This window comes from Acinonyx jubatus, chromosome C2 (assembly GCF_027475565.1).
Source record: "Acinonyx jubatus isolate Ajub_Pintada_27869175 chromosome C2, VMU_Ajub_asm_v1.0, whole genome shotgun sequence".
NCBI classification, from domain to species: domain Eukaryota; kingdom Metazoa; phylum Chordata; class Mammalia; order Carnivora; family Felidae; genus Acinonyx; species Acinonyx jubatus.
Genome location: NC_069384.1, coordinates 118,794,661 through 118,822,352, shown reverse-complemented (window position 1 = coordinate 118,822,352; position 27,692 = coordinate 118,794,661). Strand labels below are relative to the sequence as shown.

The 27,692-nt window shown below is 34.0% G+C and overlaps 1 protein-coding gene across 4 annotated transcripts in view; it reads left to right on the top strand.

The window, feature by feature from the left end:
• Positions 1 to 27,692, top strand: part of U2SURP (U2 snRNP associated SURP domain containing) — a 53,691-nt gene that overhangs the window by 8,169 nt on the left and 17,830 nt on the right. Inside the window, exons 2-20 of one of the 4 annotated variants that reach the window (XM_015084271.3) lie at positions 651 to 695; positions 2,375 to 2,506; positions 4,807 to 4,905; positions 7,332 to 7,446; positions 7,920 to 8,053; positions 10,683 to 10,750; positions 11,331 to 11,425; positions 11,508 to 11,540; positions 11,634 to 11,716; positions 12,964 to 13,129; positions 13,312 to 13,523; positions 14,460 to 14,503; positions 17,599 to 17,703; positions 18,878 to 18,944; positions 19,022 to 19,185; positions 20,521 to 20,683; positions 21,092 to 21,171; positions 21,853 to 21,940; positions 23,172 to 23,294. In XM_015084271.3, coding sequence (XP_014939757.2) covers positions 651 to 695; positions 2,375 to 2,506; positions 4,807 to 4,905; positions 7,332 to 7,446; positions 7,920 to 8,053; positions 10,683 to 10,750; positions 11,331 to 11,425; positions 11,508 to 11,540; positions 11,634 to 11,716; positions 12,964 to 13,129; positions 13,312 to 13,523; positions 14,460 to 14,503; positions 17,599 to 17,703; positions 18,878 to 18,944; positions 19,022 to 19,185; positions 20,521 to 20,683; positions 21,092 to 21,171; positions 21,853 to 21,940; positions 23,172 to 23,294 — 2,016 coding nt within the window. Of the gene's footprint in view, positions 1 to 650; positions 696 to 2,374; positions 2,507 to 4,806; positions 4,906 to 7,331; positions 7,447 to 7,919; positions 8,054 to 10,682; positions 10,751 to 11,330; positions 11,426 to 11,507; positions 11,544 to 11,633; positions 11,717 to 12,963; positions 13,130 to 13,311; positions 13,524 to 14,459; positions 14,504 to 17,598; positions 17,704 to 18,877; positions 18,949 to 19,021; positions 19,186 to 20,520; positions 20,684 to 21,091; positions 21,172 to 21,852; positions 21,941 to 23,171; positions 23,295 to 27,692 lie in introns of those variants that run through there. The other 3 variants (XM_015084272.3, XM_053221350.1, XM_027061671.2) reach the window with 3 other exon arrangements.

Genomic DNA, 27,692 nt, shown 5'->3' with positions numbered 1-27,692 from the left:
AAGTGCCATTATTTGAAGACTGAATTCCTTCTGTGCAACAATCAGCAACAGTGGCATGCCAAATTAGGAGCAGCCCCCATAAAACAAGTTGTAAATGGTGGCCAATTGTGGATTTGATAATAGGGTTTTCTTTTTCTTGAACTATTTGTGCAGTAGCATTTGTACCTTTTACATTCAGGGTTTATGTGTGGATTTTCTTGTTATTAGAATCTGCTCCTTAAATGACCGGGTAGTTGGAAGGAGGGGAAGTTTCTTTGCTGTATAGCAAGATGTTGCTGTTCTGTCAGTGTTGTGGCAGTAAACAGTGTATCTTATGACTTGGGAAGAGCTTTTACACAAAAATTCTGTTGTAAAATAGTGGTTAGTTTTCCAGTCTACAGTTTAAAAGGTTTAACTATGCTTCAGAGATATCCCACTGTCATTTACATATTTTGGCCCATATGCTTCCTCAGTTTTAAAGAATTGACTTGCACATTTATTTGGTCACAACCTTTTTATAAGTCATAGGTTGCCTTTGGTTTTATTAGCTGAGGAGAAATTGCTACAAGTTTGGGAAGATTAAGTCTGTATAACCTGAGACACCCTTGTTTTGTTAGCATAATATATTTTAGGATCATTTAAATACTGACTTCCTTTTGTAATAATTGCAGACCAGATCATCAGATGTTCATTCATCTGGATCTTCAGATGCACACGTAAGTGTAAAAGGTGATCTTTGTCTTCTTTCTCTTTTCCCTTCCTTCCTTCCTTCCTCCCTCCTTTTTTTCTCTTCCTCCTTTCTTCCTTCCTTCCAGCTCTATACCCAGTGTGGGGCTCAAACTCATGACCCCCAGATTAAGAGGTACATGCTCCACCAGCTGAGCTAGCCAGGTGCCCCTTGTCTTTTTCTTTAACATTTAGTTTCTCTCTGTGTATATTCCTACGTTTATGATTTTGCTTGATAAATAGATAACAATTATATTCTATGTGTCCTTTTCTATCATGTTTTTAGCTAGGTGCACTCTTTTTTTGTGTGTTCTATTTGCACAAGTTGGCCCCCACAGACCATGTTAGAAACCAAGTATATATTGCACAAGTATATATATGTGCTTATAAAGTTCTGTACATGTACAAATGTGTGTACTTGTACATTTACTATGGTTTGCATTATACACACTTGTTCTTTTCTCACTGTACAATAAATATACCTATTGGAAATCCCCGCAAGTCAGCAGTCACAGCTCTAATCTGCTGGCATCATTCCATAGGGGAAGGTACAAATTATTAAGCTGTTTCTCTATTGATGAGCATATACCTGTTGAAAAGCTTTTTGATATTTTGAATAATTCCTCAGTAAACATTCCTTTACATGTTATTACAGCAGTGCTCAAAGTCTGGTTTCAGACCCTTGGGGGTTACTGAGAATTTTCCAGGGGCTTTGTGAGTTCAACTATTTTAAATAATACAAAGATAGGGGCGCCTGGGTGGCGCAGTCGGTTAAGCGTCCGACTTCAGCCAGGTCACGATCTCGCGGTCCGGGAGTTCGAGCCCCGCGTCAGGCTCTGGGCTGATGGCTCAGAGCCTGGAGCCTGTTTCCGATTCTGTGTCTCCCTCTCTCTCTGCCCCTCCCCCGTTCATGCTCTCTCTCTGTCCCAAAAATAAATAAATGTTGAAAAAAAAAATTTAAATAATACAAAGATAATATTTGCCTTTTTCATCGTGTTGACATTTGCATTAATGGTGCAAAAGCAATTGATGGATAAACTGTTGGCATCTTAGCATGAATCAAGCCAGTTTTGTCAAAGTGGACCAGTAGTCATTGTATTCTTCCCCACCTGGCACAGTAAAAGTAGAAATATGCTAGTTTCACTTAAGAATGTTCTTGATGAAGCAGTAAAAATTATTAATATTTTGTCCTTGTGTATGGGTGTCTGTAATGTTCTGTATGATGAAATGGGAAGTACATATAAGGCACTACTGCTTATCAAAGTGTGATGTTTGTCTTGAGGAAAAGATAATTGCCAGATTATTTAAGTTGAGAAATGAAAACTGGCTCCTTTTTTCATGGAATACCGTTTTTACTTGAAGGAACAACTGACAAACTGGTTAATCAGACTTGGGGGTTTGGCAGATATTTTCTTCAAAACTTAAGGGAACAGATCTGTTACTTCAAAGAAAATAATTATTTGTTACTGATACAAAATTTGAGCTTTTGGGTCTAAGTTAGAATTTTTGGAAACTTTTAAGGACTTTTCTGATAAAATCAGTGGTGATATTAAGGGATGAGAGTTTTGATAGTGTATAGTGAAATTTGTCACTATTTGGACATTTGGGTTATTTGTACTTTTAGTACTGCATATGTGATTTTTAAAAACTTGTTTTACTTTTCCCGAAGATGGATGCATCAGGACCCTCAGATAGTGACATGCCAAGTCGGACACGACCTAAGAGTCCAAGAAAACATAATTATAGGAATGAGAGTGCCCGTGAAAGCCTTTGTGATTCTCCTCATCAGAATCTCTCAAGAGTAAGTGTTGATAAAGATGAGAAAAGATTAATGATTTTAATCTGTCTTGATCAAATTTGGTAGTTGAATATTTTGGTACTGGTTGTTTCATCTTGCACTATTTGGAAATAGCATTCTTTGTTGTATTTGGGTTAATGATAAACAAGTTCATGTAAGGAAATGTTTTTTGTAGCTAATATGTGAGCTAGATTTCACTTAAAATTTAAAATTTTATTGAAAAAACCAAGGAGTGTTTTTGATATAAAATGGTTAATAGTCAGATTTATTGTTCCTCCCTTATAACATTTACTGAACCAAGTGCCACATGACAGTCACTGGAAATAAACAGATGACTAAAACACAGTTCTTGCTCTTGGAGAGCATATAGTCTTGCCCTGGGAAGTAAACAGGAACAGGTACTGTTCACTCTGGCTAGTGTAGTGCCCAGGGCAATATGAGAACCCAGAGAAGGAACTTCTTTACTATATGTATCTGCAAAGTGTTCTCACGCTCTTAGTCTTTTCTATTTCAAATAGTTTTTCTTGTGATTAAATTTGGGATGCTAATATATTAATAAAAATAAAATTTGGAAATATAATAAGACAGTTATCACCAGCCAATATTAAAATTCGTAACACTTAATTTTTCTTGTTTAATGTTTCTAAGCATAAATATATTTTCATGGATGATTGTATTTCTTTGTGTAAACATTCCATAGTTTCCTTAACTGTTTTTCTGTTAAGTGTGTAAATTTAGCTCTTAGGATATAAATAAAATTGGAACCCTTCCAATTTTTTTTTGGAAAATTATGGTTTTCATTGAATTTGTATGTAATTTTGCTGTTTGAACTTGTTTTTAAATGTTTATTTATTTTGAGGGGAGTGAGAGAGCGTGAGCAGGGGAGGGGCAGAGAGAGAAGGAGATAGAGAATCCCAAGCAGGCTCACTATTGTCAGTGCAGAGTCTGATGTGGGTCATGAACTATGAGATCATGACCTGAGCTGAAATCAAGAGTTGGACACACTTAACTGACTGAGCCACCCATGCACCTAACCATTTGTGTAAACTTCTGAAGTTAAAACCATAGATGCTGGGGTACCTGGGTGGCTCAGTTGGTTGAGCATCCAGCTCCTGATTTTGGCCCAGATCATGATGCTAGGGTCCTGGGATCAAGCCCTGCATCAGGCTCCACACTGAGCATGGAGCCTGCTATGGATTCTCTCTCTCTCCCTCCCTCCCTCCCTCTTTCTTCCCTGTCTCTCCTTGTCTCTCCCTCTCCCTCTCTCTCTCTTCCCCCTGCCAAAAAATTAATAAATTTTTAAAAAGTGCCAAAAAAGAGTCCCCAAACAAATCCAGAGATGTTGAATGATGAGCAAACGTTTTTCTTTCTACTTTGGGGAAAAAATTTAGTTTGAATCTATTTACTGAAACCTCATTTTGACTTTGGGGTTATAAACGGTTTTATTTTTTTCAGTGACTTTAATGTAACTTTAAAATAGTTTATAGCATTTTACTCTTCCATTTTGCTTCTCTCAAGGTCAAGCCTATTTAATAATCAGGAATTTGATAAAGTCTAATTTGTTATTGGTTAACTTGTCATTTTGGTAGGCAAGAGTGAAACGTTTGGATTTTAGTTACAGATTGATATTTTAGGTTGTATTTAATAGACATTCCTCTTAAGTTTATGAATCGAAGTCTAACATTCAAATGAATAACTGAACAGCTAAAGGTCAACAACAGTTTTACTTCTGAAATCTGAAATTCTGTGATTATGTTTATAAAAACAGTGTTGTTGATGAAGAATGAGTTAATTTACTGAATTATAAAAGGAAGTGATGTGATGTAGTACCTGAAATGGGGGTTACAGATGGTATTTAGATTCTTGCTGCTGAACTTTGGAAATACATGCTGCCTTCTCCCTATTTGAGTGTCTGTTTTCCATCACTACTTCTTTTCCTCAGAATCATCTGTACTTTTTCTCAAGTGCTTTTCCAGCAAGTAGGCTGACTGAGTCGTAAGCCTTGGCGTCTCCCTCTCTGCTTTATTTTTACCTTTTTAAAAGAAAATGGCTTTTGTGTGTTACTGACCTTGAGTTAGCCAATGAAGACCTACGTTAAGGAATACTTTACATCAGAATCAAGCCCAATGGAGGCACTTGATGCTTAAGAGTAGCCTCAGCTTTTCTGCTTTACAGTGAAATTTCTTTTTTAAAAGTCATCTAATCTGAAGACTTGATTACCACTTGAAAGCTTATCAGTTGAGTTATAGGTAGCATTAAGAATGTGTATGTAGTAAATGTATGCTTTTTACTTCTTTTCACAGCCTCTTCTAGAAAACAAACTTAAAGCATTCAGTATTGGAAAAATGAGTACAGCTAAGAGAACTTTAAGTAAGAAGGAGCAAGAAGAATTAAAGAAAAAGGTAATGTTTAAATTGCATTTTGAGTTATCCTTGGAAATGTGTCTAAGTAAGTGCATGTACAAATAGAGAAATGCTTTTGAAAGTTTCTTGACCTCAGGGTATTCTCAGTTCCCACCACCAAGTCAAGTCTGTAACACAGGGTACATTCAGAGGAGTCTAGTTTGTATCCCTGTCCCCTCCACCATTTCTTATATGTAAGTTTTGGTTATTCTCTGGTCTGTTCTTTTTGTATAAGTAACTCTGTATAAATATATACTGTACTCCTCTTTCCTAGATGATCAATAATATGCTATATACAGTGTACTTTCTGTATTTTGCTTTTTTCACTTAACATATCTCAGAGATTACTGCAGGTATATTGAAATATCCTTTTTAAAAAAAATTGTTTTTAATGTTTTTATTTATTTTTTGAGAGAGAGAGAGAGACAGAGTGTGAGTGGGGGAGGGCATAGAAAGAGAGGGAGGCACAGAATCCGAAGCAGGCTCCAGGCTCCGAGCTTTCAGCACAGAGCCCGATGCGGGGCTCAAACTCAAAAGCTGTGAGATCATGACCTGACTGAGCCATCCAGGTACACGCCCCCCGCCCCCCCTTTTTTTAAATAATAACCTGTGTAGACATACATTAGTTTATTCATTAAAATTCTGTTGAGGGTATTTTTATTTTGGTCTTTTGCCATTACAAATAGTGCTGTTAATGGATACTGTTATGCATGTGGGTTTTTTTTCCTAGTTTATCTTTGGGGTATATACGTTTAAAGTTCATATATATTGAGAGAGAGAGAGGGAGCGAGCGCACGCATGCACACTGAATGGGAAGGGGAAGAGAGAGAGGGAGAGAGAATCCCAAGCAGGCTCTGTGTTGTCAGCATGGACTCTGTGGGGCTTGATCTCATGAACCATGACATCATGACCTGAGCCAAAATCAAGTGTCCAACACGTAACCAGCTGAGCCACCCAGGCGCCCCATTGGGATATATTTCTATAAGTGAGGTTACTGGGTTGAATGGTAAATGCCTAAATGTAGCTCTGTTGGGTATTGTCAGATTGCTCTCTATAAGGGCAGAGCCATTTTGCATCTCTGTCCATAATGTATGAGAGCTTGTGTCCCTATAGCCTTGCCAACAGAGGATGTTTTTGAAATTTTGCCAATCTGCTAGGTGAAAAATGTTATCTCAGTGTAGTTTTAAATTTTTATTTCTCTTGTATAAGTAAGGTTGAACAGCTTTTGTGTTTGTATCTGTGAACTATCTGCATGTATCTCAACCAGTCTTTCCAGAGATTTGTAGGTCATCTCTGTTTTAGAAACTTCACATACTGACTATATTAACACTTCGTGACACAGGTGCAGTGTTTTTTTTCCCAGTCAATTGTCTCTTTATTTTGTTTCTGGTGTTTTTCGGTGTAGAAACTGTTTATTGTTAGGTAATCAGATTTATCAATCTTCCCTTACGATTTCTAGTATTCCATTATTGTTCTCACTAAATCTGATTCATTTGCAGTTTCTCCTAGTATGTGTTGTGAAGAATTGGCTCATTTTTACCTTTCTTTTTCAGATAGTTATCAAGTTATCCCAATATCATTCATTGAAAAGTCTCATCTGTTCTCCCTTGAGTTGAGCTATTCCTTTTATTGAATACTAAATTTCCGACTGTTATTGGATTTATTTCTTTGTTTTCTATTCTCTTCCATTGGCCTTTGATGCATACATATTTTGGGGACATTGTGAAGAGTAATAACTCCAATTTTAAGGTTCTTTTGAGATTTTTTTTTTTAAATGCCAGCTATGGAGATATTGCTGCTTCAGCTTGTAATACTCATGTCTTTGGTGGTTTGTAAAGGAAATCTTTATAATCACTGAATTAAATCATCGTGCTTTGGAAATGTTAAAAACATTAATAGAATAATATATTTTATATAGTTGTCATACAGTTTGACTCCTGTCTCTTTTTTAATTTTTTTTTTTTTAACATTTATTTATTTTTGAGACAGAGAGACAGAGCATGAATAGGGGAGGGGCAGAGAGAGAGGGAGACACAGAATCTGAAACTGGCTCCAGGCTCTGAGCTGTCAGCACAGAGCCCAACGCGGGGCTCAAACTCACGGACCGTGAGATCATGACCTGAGCTGAAGTCGGACGCTTAACCGACCGAACCTCCCAGGCGCCCCTGACTCCTGCTGTCTCTAAACAGATTTACTTAGGGGATCTTTTTCTGGTTCCACAAATTGCCAGTAAAGGATCAAAGTCTCTTTCAGTTTCAATGTTAATATCTAATACCTACTAAAAATTAGGTGTTATTACTTACTGGCACTGCCTAACCTGCTTTTCCCAGTGAAGGGAAAGGTTTTGTTTACATTATTACTTGATGAGTCTCACCCTGTGTACAATAATTTTCATATTAAGTGATATTATTTTCATGTATATTTAGGAAGATGAAAAGGCAGCAGCTGAGATTTATGAGGAATTTCTTGCTGCTTTTGAAGGAAGTGATGGTAATAAAGTGAAGACGTTTGTGCGTGGAGGTGTTGTTAATGCAGCTAAAGGTTAGTATGAATATTACAGTCCTTGAGCAAATCCAAAATGTCCTAGTAGAATGACTGTAGGTAATTATGAAAGATGTTTGTTGTCTTTAGAATTTGACATTTTCTTTCTATCAGCACCCTCTAGTGTTGATATTAATCGTTAATTAGCAAAATAAATGGCCAGATATGGGTTAGAGAAATTGGAGCCAGAGAAGTTTTAAAAATGTTTAGTGCCTTTCAAGGTTGAAGACAGCAGTGCACTTTGCAAAAATTTTAATGTATTTCATAGTTTCACTATAAAATGATTAAATTAGTATTTTGTTGGAGAGTAAGGTGGTAATAAGAACTTAACTTCATATTTTGTCACTAGTATATCTTAGTGCTAAACACATTTTCCTAATTTTTGTTTATTTTTAACTAAAAATAATAAAAGATCAAATAATATGAAATTATTTTTGAAAATTAGTTTTGAAGCTTAGTATTTTAAATTTCAGAAGAACATGAAACAGATGAAAAGAGAGGTAAAATCTATAAGCCGTCTTCAAGATTTGCAGATCAAAAAAATCCTCCAAATCAGTCATCCAATGAAAGACCACCATCTCTTCTTGTCATAGAAACCAAAAAACCTGTAAGTCATAATCAAATTAAGTGGCTTTGTATGTTCAGAGATGACACTGCCAATGATATTTCAGTACTTCCATTGTAAGCAGGACTTTGGTTTCTTGTTTATAATTATTTTTGCAATAGATGTGGAGTTTTGTTGCTTAATCTTTCTAGAGAAGAGATAATAAATTAGAGTAGGACATTTAGACGGTATTCTTATGTTCTTTGAGCGATAAACATTTGGTGTTACTGTACTCATTGCATACTGCAAGTAAAAAGTTGACTGTATTTTATTTATTTTTAAAATTTTTTTTATGTTTATTTATTTTTGATAGAGACAGAGCATGAGTGGGGGAGGGGCAGAGAGAGAGGGAGACACAGAATCTGAAACAGGCTCCAGGCTCTGAGCTGTCAGCACAGAGCCCGATGCGGGGCTCGAACTCACGGAGTGAGAGATCATGACCTGAGCTGAAGTCAGACGCTCAACCGACTGAGCCACCCAGGCGCCCCAAAAGTTGACTGTATTTTAAATAAGAAGTAATGGGATTTTTGTTTTTAAACAGTTCTAAACTGAGGTATTTAAATACCAGCATGTGTAGTGGCACTTAACTTTGGAAAACTTTACGTATTCCAATAATGTATCTTTTGCCTAGAACATTTTTGGTATTTATTTGGAAATACTGTCAACCTAGCGGCACTTTCTTTTAAGTATTCTTGGTATTAGAAAAATTTTTATTTTTCGATGGATTTTTCATGGTAGTTGGTATATAGATATGGGTCACGTCATTTGGAACCATACTTGGTGAAGAAATATGATTACATTGAAAGGTGACACTGACCTTGCATGATTAAAATAGCTCTGGATGCAAAGGAAAAAAAGCAGTTTAATTGAGATATAATTCACATACCATAAAATTTACCCTTTTAAATTATTCAGTTGTTTTTTAAATTATATTCACAGTTGTGCAAAAATCACTAATTTCTAATTGCAGAACATTTTTATTATCCCAGAAAGAAACCTTATACCTATTTTAGTCATCCCCAACCCCTGGCAATTACTAATCTCCTTTTTATCTGTTTGGATTTGCCTGTTTAAGACATTTCATGCAGATGGAATCATACAACATGTAGCCTTTTGTTTCTGGCTTCTTAGCATAATATTTCAAGGTTCATCTGTATATTCTGGCACATGTTAGTACCTTATTCCTTTTTATGGTTGAATAATATTTTATGGATATTGCACATACTGTTTATCCATCTATCACTTGACATTTGGGTTGTCTCCACTTTTTGGTTATTATGAATAATGTTGCTATAAACATTTGTGGGTAGGCTTTTTTTGTGGACTTACATATTCAGTTCTCAAATATATGATATATGTATTTTATATCCCTACATACACATACACGTAGGAATGGAATTCTGGGTTGTATGGTAACTATTTGTTTAATCTTTTGAGAAACTGCCAAAACTGTTTTCCAGATTAGCTGTATCATTTTATAATCCCATCAGCAATGTATGAGGGTTCTAATTTTTCCACATCTTTACCAACGCTTGTTAAAATTGTCTGTTTTTAAAATTTATTTTAGTCATCTTAGTGGGTGTGAAGTTGTATCTAATGTGATTTTGATTTTCACTTCCCTGATGATGAACATCTTTTTATGTGTTTATCATCCATTTGTAGTCTTCTGTGGAGAAATGTCTTTTCAGCTCCTTGGCCCATTTTGTAATTGGGCTTCTTGTTGTCTTTTTACTGTTAAGTTGTAAGAGTATTTTACACTTCCTGGAGTCAAGTCTCTTATCAGCTATTTGAATTGCACATGTTTTCTCCCATTCTGTGAGTTGTCTTTGCATTTTATTGATAGTGTCCCTTGAAGCCCAAAGTTTTTAATTTTGATGAAGTTTAGTTTATCTGTTTTTTTTGTATGTTGATTTTGCTTTTGATGTCATATCTAAGAAATCATTGCCTTATTCAAAGTCATGAAGTCATGAAGATTTATTCCTATGTTTTTCTCTTAGAGTTTTATAGTTTTAGTGCTTCAGTTTAGTTTCTGTGAGTCATTTGAGTGAATTTTTGTGTATGGCATGAAGAAGTTCAACTTCACTTTTTCTTGCATGTGGATATTCTAGCACTATTTGTGAAAAAAGGCTATTTTTCTCCATTGCGTTATTTTGGCACTTTTAAGAGAGGGATTTCAAAAGCAGTTTTAAAAGAGGAATCCCAAAGATGTTACTGATTGTTTTACTAATTCATAGTCCTCCTACAGTGATTGTTTTGAAGAAGGGCATATTTTTGGTAGTTGTTCATGGTACTTTAGTTGGCAGTTCAGTTACTTTGTGTTCATTAGTTTTACTTCCTGTAATTCTCTAACAATATTCAGGGCTAATTATCCCAGGCTTTTAGGGGATAAAGTTAGCGAGTCCTTTACTTTAAGACTGTAGTTTGTTATTTTCTTTAATTGCTTTAATAATTGAATTGTTAAATTCTTAGTTCAAGAGAACAGGAAGGAAGTGCAGTGAAAACAGAAGTAATTTAAATAATTAGAACATAATTGGCACTAAAATAAAAATTATTTAAAACGATCTGATTATTGAACCATTCGTTTTGTTTAATCTTGTTTTGTATGAAGTATAACTTGTTATATCCTTCATAGCCACTGAAGAAAGGGGAGAAAGAAAAGAAAAAAAGCAATTTGGAACTCTTCAAAGAAGAATTGAAACAGTAAGTTTTATAGTGTGGAGAACAGCTATCATAGGTATTTTGCATTATTGGCTTAGAGATGCAGGTATGAAGAATGTAGTTTACTGATTAGTTACCACTAAACTGGCTTACCTACTATGAGGTTGTTTTAGATATTATAGTGATTTTTTTTAGGATATGTTTGAAAGTGAATTAGCATTTCATCCAGCACCTGGGTTGGTTACATCATGTAGATGCAGTTCAATTGATAGTATCTAAGTATTTAATGTCCAGAGTCCTGTTTGCAGTGGAAACAATGTAGTCACTGAGATATGGGTGAGGAGTGAGCAAACTTAACCAAGAAAGAACAAATTCTGTGGTCTTGATGTTGAATTTCCACCTTGGAAGTGGGCTTTGTATTCTAATGCTTGTTTGACATAGCAGAAATTTGCTCATGACTTATAGCTATGGGACTCACTGATCTCAGTTGTTAGTACTGGCATTTAATTATTCACAAATATTTCAAGTTCTGTGAACATGGTACCTGGGTAAGTTGTATTCTTAACAGATGTGAACGAACAAATTTTGGCTCATTGTTAGTGATTATAAATGTTTTCAACAGAATTCAGGAAGAGCGTGATGAGAGACATAAAACAAAAGGCAGGTTAAGCCGATTTGAGCCTCCTCAGTCAGATTCTGATGGTCAGCGTCGTTCTAGTAAGTGGCATTTTTTTTAATGTTTATAGTTGTGATTAACTATTCTAAAAACTAAGAATTGTTTTCTTTTCCCCTTTTAAAGTGGATGCGCCTTCAAGAAGAAATAGATCATCTGGTGGTAATACAGTTTTTTGCTTTTTTTAACTAATAAAAATTGTCCATACTTTGTATTTTGCAGGTTATAATTTTTTTTTCCTCTTTGTCCTAGTTCTTGATGATTATGCACCTGGCTCACATGATGTAGGAGATCCAAGCACTACTAATTTATACCTTGGAAACATTAATCCACAGGTAATATTAGAAAAGTTAGATGAATGTTGACTTATATTCTTTATAATTATGGAAGAAAACTGCTTTATCAATAAAGTCAAGAATCTAAAATAAAATTTGATGGAACTTAGGGACTATTGAAGCCTCTAAAATTACCTTATAAAATTAAGTCTTAACTGGTATGGGCTGAATTATCTTGCTGCAGTTCTTAAGGGTTTATCTCTTCTTTCTGTAACTGGACTATCTGAATTTGAAATGTCTTACTATGTGCTGATTTTATTATTTATCAAAATAGAATATGACCAGTGCTAGTCAATGTTCTTTTGAGACTACCCCCTTCTGATGCATAGCTTGCTTCCTTAATAATGTATTTCCTTTTTCTTTCTTCATAATAGCAAACTAGTGATTTGTGCCTGTCTTTTATATTTTAATTCTTTTCCTCATTTTAGTGTTACTTGTGTTATGAGGAATGTAGTGGTTGTAATAAATAACATGCTCTTTTTAAAAGTTACATCTGTTTGGACCTCATTGTGTATTTACCATTTTCTCTTTTCTCTCTCGATTACATAGGGTGCTGGAAAAAGAAAAAGTGATTAGATTTTTTTTTTCTTTTATCACCAGCATATATTTTCTCCTTTTCTTAAATGTGATAATCACTGCTGCCTGAAAAACATTGCTAAATGCCTAAATAAATCACTGCCGAAAAACAGCTTATTGTATTTTTTTATTTATTTTTTAACGTTTATTTATTTTTTGAGACAGAGACAGAGCATGAACCGGGGAGGGTCAGAGAGAGAGAGGGAGACACAGAATCTGAAACAGGCCCTAAGCTCTGAGCTGTCAGCACAGAGGCCGACACGGGGCTCGAACCCACGAACCGCAAGATCATGACCTAAGCCGAAGTCGGACGCTTAACTGACTGAGCCACCCAGGCTCCCCCCACCCCCACTTTTTTTTTAAATTTTAAAAGAGCTTATTTTAGATGCAGGATCTTAAAAGGAGCAAGAGGGGATATAGAGGTGTACTTCTGATTTCTTTAGCCATCGGCCTCTTCACCCTGACCACTTATTTGTGTTTCTGGTATGAAAAGATTTGTGAATGTCCCATGAGGGCAAGATTTTACCTGTATAGATAGAGGTCCTAGTACTTGAATGGAAAATTGTAGCATTAAAATGTCTTTTTGTTAAGTTTGCAACAATTACTTTGCTTTCTGTTGCATAGAATTTCCCTTTTTTCGCATACCAAAAAACTCTCAATCTTTTTAATAGATGAATGAAGAAATGCTTTGTCAAGAATTTGGAAGATTTGGACCATTAGCCAGTGTGAAAATTATGTGGCCTAGAACTGATGAAGAAAGAGCAAGAGAGAGAAACTGTGGCTTTGTGGCCTTTATGAATAGAAGAGATGCTGAAAGAGCTTTAAAAAATTTAAATGGTAAGAAAGTTTTTATTGTCTCTTAATAGAATTCAGACTTTTTCTCGTTCTGGAAATACTTAAGAAAACTCTAGGGGAAAAATAGACCAGAAATGGAAAGGTTAAAATTAATTCAAATTATCAGTCATCTTTTATTTTCTTTTGAGAGTTACCAGGGTGACCTTTCTTTTCTTTTTTTGTAGGAAAGATGATTATGTCTTTTGAAATGAAGCTAGGTTGGGGTAAAGCTGTGCCTATTCCTCCACATCCAATATACATTCCGCCTTCTATGATGGAACATACGCTTCCCCCACCTCCATCAGGACTGCCTTTTAATGCGCAGCCTAGAGAGAGGTTAAAAAACCCCAATGCTCCAATGTTACCGCCACCTAAAAACAAGGAGGATTTTGAGAAGGTAATTTAAAAAATGTACATAGGGCCGCATCTAATTTGTAAATACTAAATCTGTGGTAGTATTTCTTTTCAATAATTTTATAGAAAATGTGTGTGTAATTTTGTTTGGCAACTCTTAAAGAAATAAGTAGATGTGTTCCCTGCCTTAGCCCGTGGAAACCCTGTATTGAAATACTAGGTCATATTTTTATTTGTGGCTACCATTCCTTTTTTGACCACTTAAGTTTTTTTTCCTTTGTCCACTATTGTATCCAGGTTTGCTTAAGTGCAATATCTAAATTAACTTTGTTCTGAGAAAGTGATACTTTGTATTTGGTTAAGTGACTTTTCAATTAGAAAGACCTAAATAGTTAAACTGTTTGGATGGCTGCTAGCTAATTTAATTCTCAAGGTCTGAGGCATTAGAGTATTTGAGAGCATATGTGGTTTTTTTAAAAAAAAAAAACAGTTAACTACTCTAGTAAAAGCAAAGGGTGAGTATTTTCTTTTTATTAAACATAAAACCAACTTAATTTCAAGTTTATAAGAATTTGTTGGTTCTATTATGAAATAATTACACTTAAAATGACAGGGCTGGTTTTAAAGGCTTGGGAACAAAGTAGCAAACTGTATGGTCAGAGGCAAACAGTTAATTATTTCACAAATTAAAATCTTTATCTGATAATTCTCAGTGTAGTACCTATTTCAGTGCATTGATGTGCATTCTGGCAGGAATGTTCTGATTCTTTGCATTTGGTGAACATTTATTGTTCACTGAACACATCCATTTGCATTTATGTAATTGCTTAGTGTATAATTACTTCAAATGCAGTCATTGCCTGCAAAACTTGTGATTAGATGTGTAGTGTTTTCAATGCATTATGTATATTTTTGCTTGTTACTTGTTAACAATACTCACATATTCTATGTTTATTATCTGATGTGACTTCATATACAGACTCTGTCGCAAGCCATAGTCAAAGTGGTTATCCCAACAGAAAGGTACATGTTTTTCTTTATTATTACTGATCTAAATATAGACAATATCCCCTTCTGAATTAAAAAAAAATGGTGTTGAGGAAAAGGTAATATCTTGACTGAGCAATGGTTCCTTCCCAGTACTTTTTGGGGGGGATATGTGACTAACTTTAGTGTACTTTGCAATTTTATGTCCTTATCTTTTTGTTTTTATTGTTACCAATGTAGGGGATTTTATAGCTTTAGTAGTTAGAAGGTGTTTAATAGATTTAATATGGAGTTGTTAGTCTAATAATATTAGACTATTGTGATGGGAAAATAGTATTTTAAATGTATCTTAAATTGTGTATAATGTTACATTTTGACCCATCTGTTTTTTTTCTCTTTGTTCCTGAATGATCTGTGTTTATGCAACTTTAGTTTGAGTTCTCCTTACTGAAGGGCATAGCTTTGGTTTTTTTCTAATTGATTAGGAATTACTACCAATTCATTTCATGAACACTGAACATACTAGAAACTTTTTTTCATGGTAACAAAGGTATTTGGAATTCTTTTATTTTCCTTTCTTCTTTTTTTTCGTTTTCAACATAATGATAAAGCAGAAGAGTTCATGCTCTAGGTATGCTCTTGCTCAGTCAAGCTAAGCCTTTTCCCAAACACAGGAACACAACACTGGTTGAATAATAAATGAACACAAAAGAATACCAAATTCTCTTTGACATTGGCCTTGGTGAGCAACACCAGCTGAACTGTCTGCGGCAGCGGGGGACCAGGAAAACATCATGGGATGGATTGGGAAAGTATACAGTTTTTGACCAGACATTGGTACGATCGACTCCAATAAATGTGGTTTTATTATAACTGAGAGACAATTTTTTGGTTTTTTTTTTTTTTTTTTTTGGTTGTTATTGCCCAGAGTAAGATAATTGCCATTTTAAAATAAAATAATGCACTTTAAAATATATCCTCTTTTTGTACTACACTGTTTCATTCTGATAGAAAAGTCACCCTTTTAAAAATGATGTTAAATACACAATCTTTAAGGAAAAAGCTGTGTGATTACAATTCTTTAATAATCTTGAATTTGGGTTAGCAACAAACTAATTGTCAGATTTTGATTTTAAATAATCACATGAAACGTTTAAATATTTTTAAACTTTAAATTTTCTAAAATAGATTTTATCAGTTTACAAGCCTATTTAAAACTATAGTGGGTTTTTTTTCCACTGATAAAAAAGCACTCACAGGAAAGTATTTTTGTAGCATTTAAAAAGCATATATCCAGTAGTAGCTTTACATGTGGCTCAGCTTATTTCAAAACTAAATTTTGAGTAAATATTTTGTTGAAAAGTCTTAACTCACCATTACAGTGAATCCTTTGTTTTAAACTTGCTAAACCATTTTTCATCTATAATATTCAAGTCAAGTTGCATTTGACTTAATTCGTATAAGTTTCTGTATGTATAGCATTTGTCCCCCTAGTAATTGATTTTATATATTATGATATTCACATAAAATTTCCCTTCACTTCGATTTGGCACATACCAGTGGGAGTTTTGGAACTGAATCATAACTTTACATTATCTCCCTTCCCTCAAAATGATATCATTAGCTGTATGGATGCCAAGAATACATTCTTATTTGGATATCAAGAACTGCCTATTTGCAGAACTATTAATACTAGTTTTTAGATTTAAAATTGATGCTTTTGGTTTTTTGTTTTAACAGTTTTGAGGTTGAATGAATAGTTTTAAATATAGTTTCCCCTTTATTAAAGATTTAAACTTCCATATAATTTTTTTGATCTAAAGAGGTCAAAAAAATTAATTTTTTTCACTATGTTGAAATTTTAGTGTCCATTTAAGTAGTTTTGTTTGAAAACTGTAAGAAAATAATTATAATGACCATGAGATAAATTATTTTACTGTTTATGTACTCTGAAGCAGTGCTTTATAGAGCCAAAAAAATCTGTCTTATTCTATAACTCTATTCATATTCTAGCAATTATATGAACTTAATTTGAGCTGGGAATGCTAAAGGTGTAATTGAGTGTGTGCCTTGTACCAAGAGCCAATATCCTTTTGCTTTTCCCAATTATTATTTGCCAACTCTGTATGTTGGGGGACTGGTGAAGTGAGAAATCAAAAGCAGCTTATAATAAGCTGAGTCATTTTTGCTTGATGCTGTAATCAATGTCTAAAATAGTGTTATATATCACATGATTTTAGGACCTAGAGTTTGAAAATAAAGATTTTCTATGAGCCCAACCAATAAAATGTACTAAAAAGTTACAAGTTTCTTTTTGGCTTAGATATTGGAAAGTAATTGTTTTGAAAAGTGGGAAAAGCATCTCACCATGTCCCTGTTTTTGGAATATTTTGGAAAGCGGACTCCATTTAAGTCTTTGGCAATATAATTGCTTTATTGAGTCATAATATGCAGGCAGAATTATACATGTCATGAGTGGTGTGAACTAGTTTGAAGTGTGATCCAAAGGGATGTTGCCTCATTAAAGGTCAGATTCAATAAAAACTCCATCTGCTATATGTGTACCAGAAAAGCACAGGAGTTGGATGGATTTTTTATTAAATCAGGCCTTAAACTTGTTAAATAGTTCTGCTTTTTTATAAATTATAGTTATGTATATAACGTTTCAATACCACCACAAAAGTGCTTGGTTTAGGAATATTTTCTTTTAAAACTGAGATAGTATGTAAGTTTTTAGATGGCTATGATAACATGTAAGCTCTGAGTTTACTGATTTTATATATTTGCAGCTTTCCAATTAGTTGTGATTCATAATTTAATGTTTTGCATTTTGAAAATAAAATTAAGTGGCATTTAAAAAATTAAAACTTTATTGCTAAGAAGCTTTGTTGTGGTTTCCCACCCTCCCTTCTCCTTTCCTTCCCCTCCAACTCCCCTGTCCCCATTATCCCGCTCCCTCTTAATGCACAAGGAAGGCATTAACATATGCTCCAGGTTATTTTTTTGGTATAAAATTTTGTATTAGTCAGCAGAATAATCTTTTTCTGCACAATTATAGTAACTTAGGACAAGTATAGTTTTATGTAGTGGTAGGTCTGAATCCATTTTCTTTAACTGTGTTGTTGTTGTAGGAATTTACTCGCCCTGATACATCGAATGATAGAGTTTGTTGTACGTGAAGGGCCAATGTTTGAAGCTATGATTATGAACAGAGAAATCAATAATCCTATGTTCAGGTATGCTTTTTTTCTTTTAAATTTTTTTTTACTGTGGTAAAATATACATATAACAAAATGTATCATTTTTGCCATTTTTACGTGTATAGTTGAATGGCATTAAATACATTCATATTATTGTGCAGACTACCTCGTATAAGTGGAATCATTCAGTATTTGTATGTTGAGACTTGCTTATTTCATTTAGCATAATGTCTTCAAGGTTCATCCATGTTGTAGCATGTGTCAGAATTTCCTTACCTTTAAAGCTGAATAATAGTCCATTGCCTGCATAAATCACATTTTGTTTGTCCTCAGGTGTGCGTTTAAAAAAAACTTTTAGGGGCACCTGGGTGGCTCAGTCAGTTAAGCGGCTGACTTCAGTTCAGGTCATGATATCGCAGTCTGTGAGTTTGAGCCCCGCATCGGGCTATGTACTGACAGCTGAGAGCCTGGAGCCTACTTCAGATTCTGTGTCTCCCTCTCTCTCTGCCCTTCTCCTGCTCATGCTCTCTCTCTCTCTCCCTCTCTCTCAAAAATAAACATTAAAAAAAAAAAAAACCTTTGTTTTTTGGAATTAAAAATATTTCCAAGAATAAAGTTCTAGAAGTTTGGGGTTATTTTTGTCGTAGGAATGAGAAGACAGTTTTAGTAAATAGGATGCACTTGGATCAGTTTTCCATCTGATTTTGATTTAGTTAACTGCATCACATTGTTTTTAGCAGTCTCTAGGAGGAAAATACTCTGTGCTTTTCAATGAAAGTCCTTCATAAGTGAGATATAGTAGAATAATGGAGATTTATAGAAAATTGCTTATCTTCTGAATAGCTGTGGTATCTAAGGCATTCATTTAACACTCTTAAGTCTTTAAAATACACTGCTTTTGAAATTTCTATCTTTGGAAAATCTCTCCACTGCCAGATACAATAGCCTACATGTAAGCGTTCAATAAAGTTGATTGTAAGATGCATACATACCTTCTGAGTACTAACATTAGTCACAAAGGCTGTCTGGGGGCTAGGGTGAGAAAGGGGATAGATGGCAGAAGGCAATGGGTAAGTATTTTTCTTCAGGGATCTTTGCTTTTGGTTTTTATTTTAAATGAAATAGGCAAGTAGTATTTCTGATTTGTTTATATTTACTTGAAGACACTTAATATGATTAATTTTTGTTTTTTGGGTTTGTTTTGTTTTAGATTCTTATTTGAAAACCAGACACCAGCCCATGTTTACTATAGGTGGAAGCTTTATTCTATTCTGCAGGCAAGTGGAATCAATTGCTTTGTTAATTTTGACTCTGAGTATTTCACCGTTCTAATAACATTCTGTACATTTATTAGGGAGATTCTCCGACTAAGTGGCGGACGGAAGATTTTCGTATGTTCAAAAATGGATCTTTTTGGAGGCCACCACCATTAAATCCATACCTGCATGGGATGTCAGAAGAACAAGAAACAGAAGCTTTTGTAGAGGAGCCTAGTAAAAAGGGAGCACTTAAGGAAGAGTAAGAATTTTTTTCCTTTTCTGTTAACATATTCAGAAAAGTCACTTTAATAATTGCTTTAATTAATATCTTATTAAGATGTTAACTCTAAAATGTGAATTGTTTCTTTTACTTGTGAATGTTTAGAATACCAACATTGTATCGCTTTGTAATTTTAAATATCTTGGTAAGTATAAGTATGTATTCTATTGACCTTTGTCTCTTCCTACTGATGAAGAGTAGTGATGGTCTCTTAAGCAATGATTCTCTAGCAATGGAATACTTGTGGTTTTTAGAGAAATTATATTGGGACCCTTAGAATTCTTGCCTCTCTGAATGCAACATTAAAGAGGAAAAATTACTGTAGAGCTTTGTGAAATCATATGGTTGACTATTCAAAGCCTTTCCACAAGAGTTTACAATGTGTGGCCACCATGGAAACATATTTATCAGTGCCCAGTCATTATGGGTACAGTGAAGTTAGACTGGTTTAAGAAGCAGAAACAAATACAGCTATTAAATATTAAGAGGAGGTCCTCATGGAAGAAAATTGGCTAAGAGGTTATGGCATATAGGAGTATATACTCAACTGTGTAGAGTAAATCTTAATGCTAGCTGCATTGATTCATTGTTTGTGAAAGCATTTGCTAATGGAGAACTATATATTTTTGAAGCCTATTTGCTTCTTATGATGTATTTTCATCATTTTTTCCAGGGATCTGCAAACTCTGCCTATAGGCTAAATCTGGCTGCCTCCTGTTTTTGTAAATAAAGTTTTATTAGAACACAATCATGCCCTCTCCCCTCCTTTTTTTTTCTTTATATTTCATTTTAACTTGTTGTCTGTGGCTGCTTTGGTGTTAATAGCAGTGGAGTCGAGTAACTACAAGAGAGACTGTATGATCTGCATTGCCTGAAATATTTATTATCTGATCCTTTACAGACAGTTTGTCATCCCCTGCTTTTAGCCTGTTGTGATCTGATGCAGAAGTGCTAAAGTAACTGACTTCCTTCAAAAGAAAGTAAAGAACATGAAGGCTTTTTTCCATTGTAATGGGATAATAGGACTGGGACACTCACAAACACTTCTTGCAAAAAAATGCCCATAATTTAAAATTTACTTTATTTGAAAACTAAAAATCACTGAATTATTTATTTATGAGAAAGTATTCTTCCCCCATGTAAGTTCTTCAAAGAAATGTAATGTATTTGGGGGACTCAAATCAGACTTAACACAATTTAGTCTTCAGAATTTTATCTGAGTGGGTTTTAAAGAAATTAGTTTGTGAGCAGAAACTATAATGGCATTTGAAATTTATGTCTATAAATATTTATGTTAAAAACATTTGTATTCAGACAGAGGGACAAATTAGAAGAAATCCTGAGGGGGTTAACTCCAAGGAAAAATGATATTGGAGATGCAATGGTTTTTTGTCTTAATAATGCTGAAGCTGCTGAAGAAATAGTGGATTGCATTACTGAGTCATTGTCCATCTTAAAAACACCCCTCCCTAAAAAGGTATGGGCATAATTTCTCTTTATGGAACATTAATTAAGTAAAAGAAATAATAGTTGACTTCATTTTGGATTGAAATTGGTTTCCTTTTTACATGAAGAACTTGACTGAAGAAATCTTTCCTATGCAGTCTTATTTTCCTTCTGTCTGGGAAACTTGTTATGTTAATTGATGTGCAGATTATCAACCGGTTGAAATAGAAATGAGTTACATATTTTATCCCTGCCAAAGTAGTGGCTTCAGGAATGTTGAATTTCTTATAACCCTTCTAATTAGCTGTGAGTGTTATAGTTAAACATTAGCCTTATGCCACTAATTGCAAAAAATTTCAATACGGATTTTTTTCTAGCTATATTATTTGCTGCTCGTTTTTATTTTTAATCTCATTTATGTTATCTTTTGGTATTCTAGATTGCCAGATTATATTTGGTTTCTGATGTTTTGTATAACTCTTCAGCCAAAGTTGCCAATGCTTCATATTATAGAAAATTGTAAGTATAATGTTGTAAGCTGATATTCCTGAAATAATATTTAAGGGTAAGGAATTCAGAAGAGAGAATTATTTTGTTAATGTTAATTAATTTGAATTTCTTTATAGTTCATAGAATTTTCTAAAAAATCAGGTTGCATTCATTAATCCACTTTAAGCTAAATGTTTTCAAAGTTTTCATATTAGTTTTTTGATAAATTACACTAGAACAAATAAGCGTTAAAAAATAACTTTATATTTCTATTGCATATTTAGCCAGTTGTGTAGTAAATAAACAGAAACAATAGAAATAATAGGAGGCATAAAGGAAGAGACCAAAGACAGAACATGAACTGTTTTAATCTAGCTGTTCAATCTAACTAGTTTTTTTTGCCTTGGACAAGTCACTTAACTTTTCCTAATATAAAACAGAGGTCAGTTTAGGTAACTTAATGTATCATAAATGTAAAGTTCCTTGTTAATCAAGGAAACTAATTCTTGGCATAACCATACAGAATAAGGAGTTCAGTGTTAAGAGTTTAGACATCTAGTTATTGATTTTTGAAGAGTTACTTGATTAATCTATGAGGTTTTTTTTTTTCTTTTTTTGAGTTTAAGAGTTTTTTTCATTTGCTAGCATGCTGAAGTAGAATGGGGGTTTTTAAATAAATTCTATCATAAATCTATATTCTTTGAATTTCAGTTTTGAAACAAAGTTATGTCAGATATTTTCAGACCTCAATGCTACCTATCGTACAATTCAAGGCCATTTACAGTCTGAAAACTTTAAGGTATGTTTATTTTATTTTTTTCTCTAGTGTTAAGCAGGGGGTAGGGGCTGGCAAGCACATTGGAGGGCTAGAGAAGTACATAGGACAAGTATAGGACATAATGTGCATCTTTCAGAAATTATTGTTTTAAGATTTACTGCCATTTTATCTTCAGTATCAGAAATATCTGAAATTTTGAAATATTTTATATAGTGTTGTTCGGTGTTAAGTTTGAAGTATTTTATTTAAATGTTTTAAATATTAGTCTTTCCACAAAAAATTCAGAATATCACTTGTTTTAGAATGGTATATATAATTTGGCTGGAATAGGAACATAATTTTGGTTATTCATGCTTAGAAAATGTATTCAGTTACTTTTTATAACCTCTTTCTTTGTAAATCAGTGTTAAGAAAGCCAAACAAAAAAATCTTGCTTATAATGGAATAAATAGATATTACTTTCATGGGAGGAAGACTTTTCATGGAATGAAATTTTTAGCTATGGGAGGGTGCCTGGGTGTGGCTCAGTAGGTTAAGTGTCTGACTCTTGATTTCAGCTCAGGTCATGATCTCACAGGTGTGTGGATTCCAGCCCCATGTTGGGCTCTGCGCTGACAGTTTGGAGCCTGCTTGGAATTCTTTCTCTCCTTCTCTCTCTGCCCCTCCCTGGTGCTCTCTCTCAAAATAAATGAACTTAAAAAAAAAACACAACTTTTTTTTTTCTTTCCTTTTTTTTTTTTTTTAGGAAATTTTTAACTTGGGAAGATAGATGCCCAGTGATCCCACCTATTAGGGAATTTAAACAACTACATTTAAAAATTTTGACTATAAATTAGAGCTTGTAGAAAGGTGTAGGGATGGGAAGAGAAAAGTATATCCAGAATCAAGAAAGTACTTCATTGGACCATAAAGGAATTCGGGTCAAAACTTGGCTACCCTGGTATCCAACTGTCATAAATTTCTAAGTTATTCCCAGATTGTGGCCTCGTGTACCACTTGTGGTATGGGGCACTGATCTTAGATGGTCAAGAACAAAATAGTTACTGTTTCTTTTTCATTATTTTTATTTCTAATTCCCTTTTAGTTAGAAGGTGACATTGATTTTTTAAAAATATAATGATAGTTAAATTGTTTTTTATCAAGAATCTTGGTTTAAAGGAAATACAGCAAATCGTGATGGTCATTTTCATGAGATGAAGTTTGAGACATTGCCCTAAAATAATAATTTGTTGTCTTTTTCCTGTTTATTTAGCAACGGGTAATGACCTGTTTCAGAGCATGGGAGGATTGGGCAATTTATCCAGAACCATTTTTGATCAAACTACAAAATATTTTCTTAGGACTTGTAAATATTATTGAAGAAAAGGAAACAGAGGTAGGTACTCAATGTATTTGTCTGATTATTTTAGAATTGATTTCTGGGGATGCTGTATGTTACAGATGTGAATAGTATTTCTTTGTGAAAAATACCTAGTATTTACCACTAACTTGTGGATTTTTGTTCCTGGAATTGCTGGAGCCCAGGAGAGGAAATTATGTATAATAGTAATTCTCTGTTTTGTTTCCTTATGTGACAATTGGGTAACTGGGTACCTCCACAATTTTTTTTTTTTTTTTTTTTGCTAATTATTGAGTATAGTTGACATACAATGTTATATTAGTTTCAGGTGTACAGTGTAGTGATTCAGCAATTCTATACATTACTTGATGCTCACCATGATAAGTGTAGTTACCATACAATGTTATTACGATGTTATTATGTTCCTCATGCTATACTTTTCATCTCTGTGACTTAGTTATTTTATAATTGGAAGTTTGTACATCTTAATCTCTTTTTGCTTCCTTTTTGCAACTACCAGTTCTCTGTGTTTAAGAGTCTATTTTGTTTTTGTTTTTTACATTCCGTATATAATTGAAATCGTATGGTATTTGTGTTTCTCTGAATTATTTCACTTAGCATAATACTCTCTAGGTCTATCTCTGTTGTCACAAATGGCAAGAATCCATTCTTTTTATGAGTGAGTAGTGTGTGTGTACGTGTGTATACCACATCCATTCATTTGTCAGTAGATACTTTGGTTATTTCCATATCTTGGCTATTGTAAATAATGCTGAAATAAAAATAGGGGTGCATATATGTTTTTGAATTAGTGTTTTTGGGTTTTTTTGGGCAAATACCCAGCAGTGGAGTTACTGGATCATATGGTATTTCTGTTTTTAAATTTTTGGGGAATCTTCATACTGTTTTCTACAGTAGTTTCACCAGTTTACATTCCTACCAGTAGTACATGATGGTTCGCTTTTCTCCACATCCTTGCCAACACTTGTTATTTCTTGTCCTTTTGATACCAGCCATTCTTACTGGTGTGAGGTGGTGTGTGTCCTTGTGGTTTTGATTTGCATTTCCCTGATGCTTAATCATCTACTTTCATGTTGAGCCTACTTTCATGTGTCTGTTGAGCAATTTGTATATCTTTTTTTTTTTTTTTTTTAAGTGTATGTCAGGTTCTTTTTTGCCCACTTATCGGATTGTTTCATTTTGGTGTTGAGTTGTATAAGTTCTTTATATATTTTGGATATTAACACCTTATTGAGTATATCATGTGCAAACACCACCTCCCTCTGGTAGGTTGCCTGTTTGATTTGTTGAGTTTCCTTTTCTGTGCAAAAGCTTTTTGTTTTAGTGTAGTTCCAGTAGTTGATTTTTGCTTTTGTTTTCCTTGCCTGAGGAGACCTATCTGTAAATACGTTGCTAAGGCCAGTGCCCAAGAGATTACTGCCTGTTTTATGGAGTTTTATGATTTTGGGTCTCATATTTAGATCTCTCATCCATCTTGAATTGATTTTGTGTATGATGTAACAAAGTGGTCCATTTTGGTTTTTTCATGTAGCTGTTCAGTTTTTCCAGCATTTATTGAAGAGACCGTCTTTTCTTCATTAAATATTCTTGCCTCCTTTGTTGTAGATTAACTCTATAGGTGTGGGTTTATTTTTGGATATTCTGTTCTGTTGATCATGTGTTTATTTTTGGACCAGTACCATGGTTTTGATTACTGTAGCTTTGTAGGTATCTTGAAATTTGGGATCGTCCTACCTCTGTCTTGTTCTTATTTTATTTGGCTGTTTGAGGTCTTTCGTGGTTCCATACAAATTTTAGGATTATTTGTTCTAGTTCTATGAAAAATGCTATTGGTTATTTTGATAGGGATTGCATTGAATCCATAGACTGCTTTGGGTAGTATGGATATTTTAACAGTATTCTTCTAGTCCGTGAGTATGGAATATCTTTTCATTGGTTTTTGTCATCTTTGGTTTTTTCCATCAGTTTTTATAGATTCCAGAATATAAGTATTTTACCTCCTTGGTTAAATTTATTCCTAGGTAGTTTTTGCTTTTGGTGCAGTTGTAATTGGGAATGTTTTTGTAAGCGCTCTTTCTACTACTTTGTAATTAGTGTATAGACATGTAACAGATTTCTGTATATTTTATATCCTACAACTTTACTGCATTCATTTATTCTAATAGTTTCTTTGGTGGAGTCTTTAAGGTTTTCTATGTATAGTATTGTGTCATCTGCAAATAGTTTTATTTTTCCCTACCTATTGAGATGCCTTTTATTTCTTACCTCATTGCTGTGGCTAGGACTTCCAGTGCTATGTTGAATAGAAGTGTTGAGAGTGAACATCCTTGTCTTATTCCTGTTCTTAGAGGAAAAGCTTTCAGTTTTTCACTATTGAATATGATGTTAGCCTGTGGGTTTTCATATATGTCCTTCATTATGTTAAGGTATGTTCTCTCTAAAACCCATTTTGCTGAGTTTTTATCACGAATGAATGTAGTATTTTGTTAGATGCTTCTTCTGCCCCCGCTGAGATGATCATGTGGTTTTTGTCCTTTTTTGAATGTGATGAATCACATTGATTGATGAGTGTTGAACAACCCTGACATCCCAGGAGTAAATCCCACTTGATTACGGTGAATGATTGTTTTAATGTATTGTTGGATTTGGTTTGCTAATATTTTGTTGAGGTTGTTTGCATCTGTGTTCAACAGGGATATTGGCCTGTAGTTTTCTTTTTTTAATGTCTTTATCTGATTTTGGTGTCAGAATAATGCTGGTCTTACAGAATGAATTTGAAAGTTTTCCTTCTTCTATTTTTTGGGATAGTTTGAGAAGAATAGGTTTTGACTCTTTTAATTGTTTGGTAGAATTCACCTGGAAAGCCATCTGGTCCTGGATTTTAATTTGGATTTTTATTTTGACTACTGATTCCAGTTTTGGAGATTGAATGTTTTTGGGAAGTTATCCATTTCTTCTATGTTGTTCAGTTTGTTGGCATATGATTTTTTCATACTATTTTCTTATAATTCTTTGTATTTCTGGGGTATTGGTTGTTATTTCTCATTCATTTTTATTTTATTTATTTGAATCTTCTTTTTTCTAGATGAGTCTGGCTAAAGGTTTATCAATTTTATTTATCTTTTCAAAGAACCAGCACTTGGTTTCATTGATTTTTTAAAAAAAATTTTTTTTAGTTTCTATTTTGTTTGTGTCTGCTCATCTGTTTTAGTCCTACTAGCTTTGGCCTTTGTTCTTCTTTTTTTAATTCCTTTACATGTAAGGTTAGAGTGTTGATTTGATATTTTTCTTGTTTCTTGAGGTAGGCCTATATTGATATAAACTTCCCTCTTAGAACTGCTTTTGCTATGTCCCAAAGATTTTGGACTTGTTTTTTTTTTTTTTTTCCATTTTCTTTGTCTCCATGTAGTTTTTGATTTCTGATGACTTTTTTAAAATGCTTATTTATTTATTTTGAAAGAGAGAAACCACAGGGAGGGGCAGAGAGAGAGAGAGAGAGAGAGAGAGGGAATCCCAAGTGGGCTCCGTGCTGTCAGCGCAGAGCCCAACGCGGGGTTTGATATCATGAACTATGAGATCATGACCTGAGCCAAAATCAATAGTTAGACGCTTAACTGAGCCACCTAGGTGCCCCCTGATAACTGTTTTTTTTTTTTTTTAATTTGATGACATGAAAAGATACATGATGCATTAGTTGAAAAAAGGAACTAATAAAGCAATATGTAGCTATATAAGTAAATATGTACATGAAGAGATGCACCACAATGGTAGCAGATTCTGTTCATCACGATTCTGTTGCTTTTCACCTCATCATTGTTTCATGAATCCTTTGTCTTCAGTTCTACCATCCTCATCCAGTTATCTTTTCACTTTCATTCCTATGAGATTCTAATTAGCCCCCCTGTTCCAAGCACATGGTCCTCATTTCAGTTTCTTAAGTATATGTTTCCTTCTACCATAAACCTTTGTAAATATTCTTGCCTCTCTCTGAAACATCTCCTGTTTACCTGAGATCCTTCAGATGTCAATTTAAGACTCAGTATCATTGAGCCTTCTCAGACCGCTTTAGGTGAAACCTACTTATACATTGGAATAGTATGATATGCCTCTTTGTTGTAGCAGTCATTATAGTCACAGTTCTTTGAATATTGTGATTTTATGATTGCCTGCTTCCTCCTACCCCCTGGTCTCCCAGAAAATTCTAGTAAGACCTATTACATGAGGGACCAAAGGAACAAACTTGTTTTTGTTTATTATTGTATCCTCAGTGCCTTACATGGTACCTGGCATCAAGAAATACTTGGTAGATATTTCTTAAATAATGAAAGAATGACTGCTTCTTTGTCAGGAGGATGAAGTATATCCTAGTTATAGCAATATGACTTTAGTAAAGGAAAATGTTACAGCAAGTAT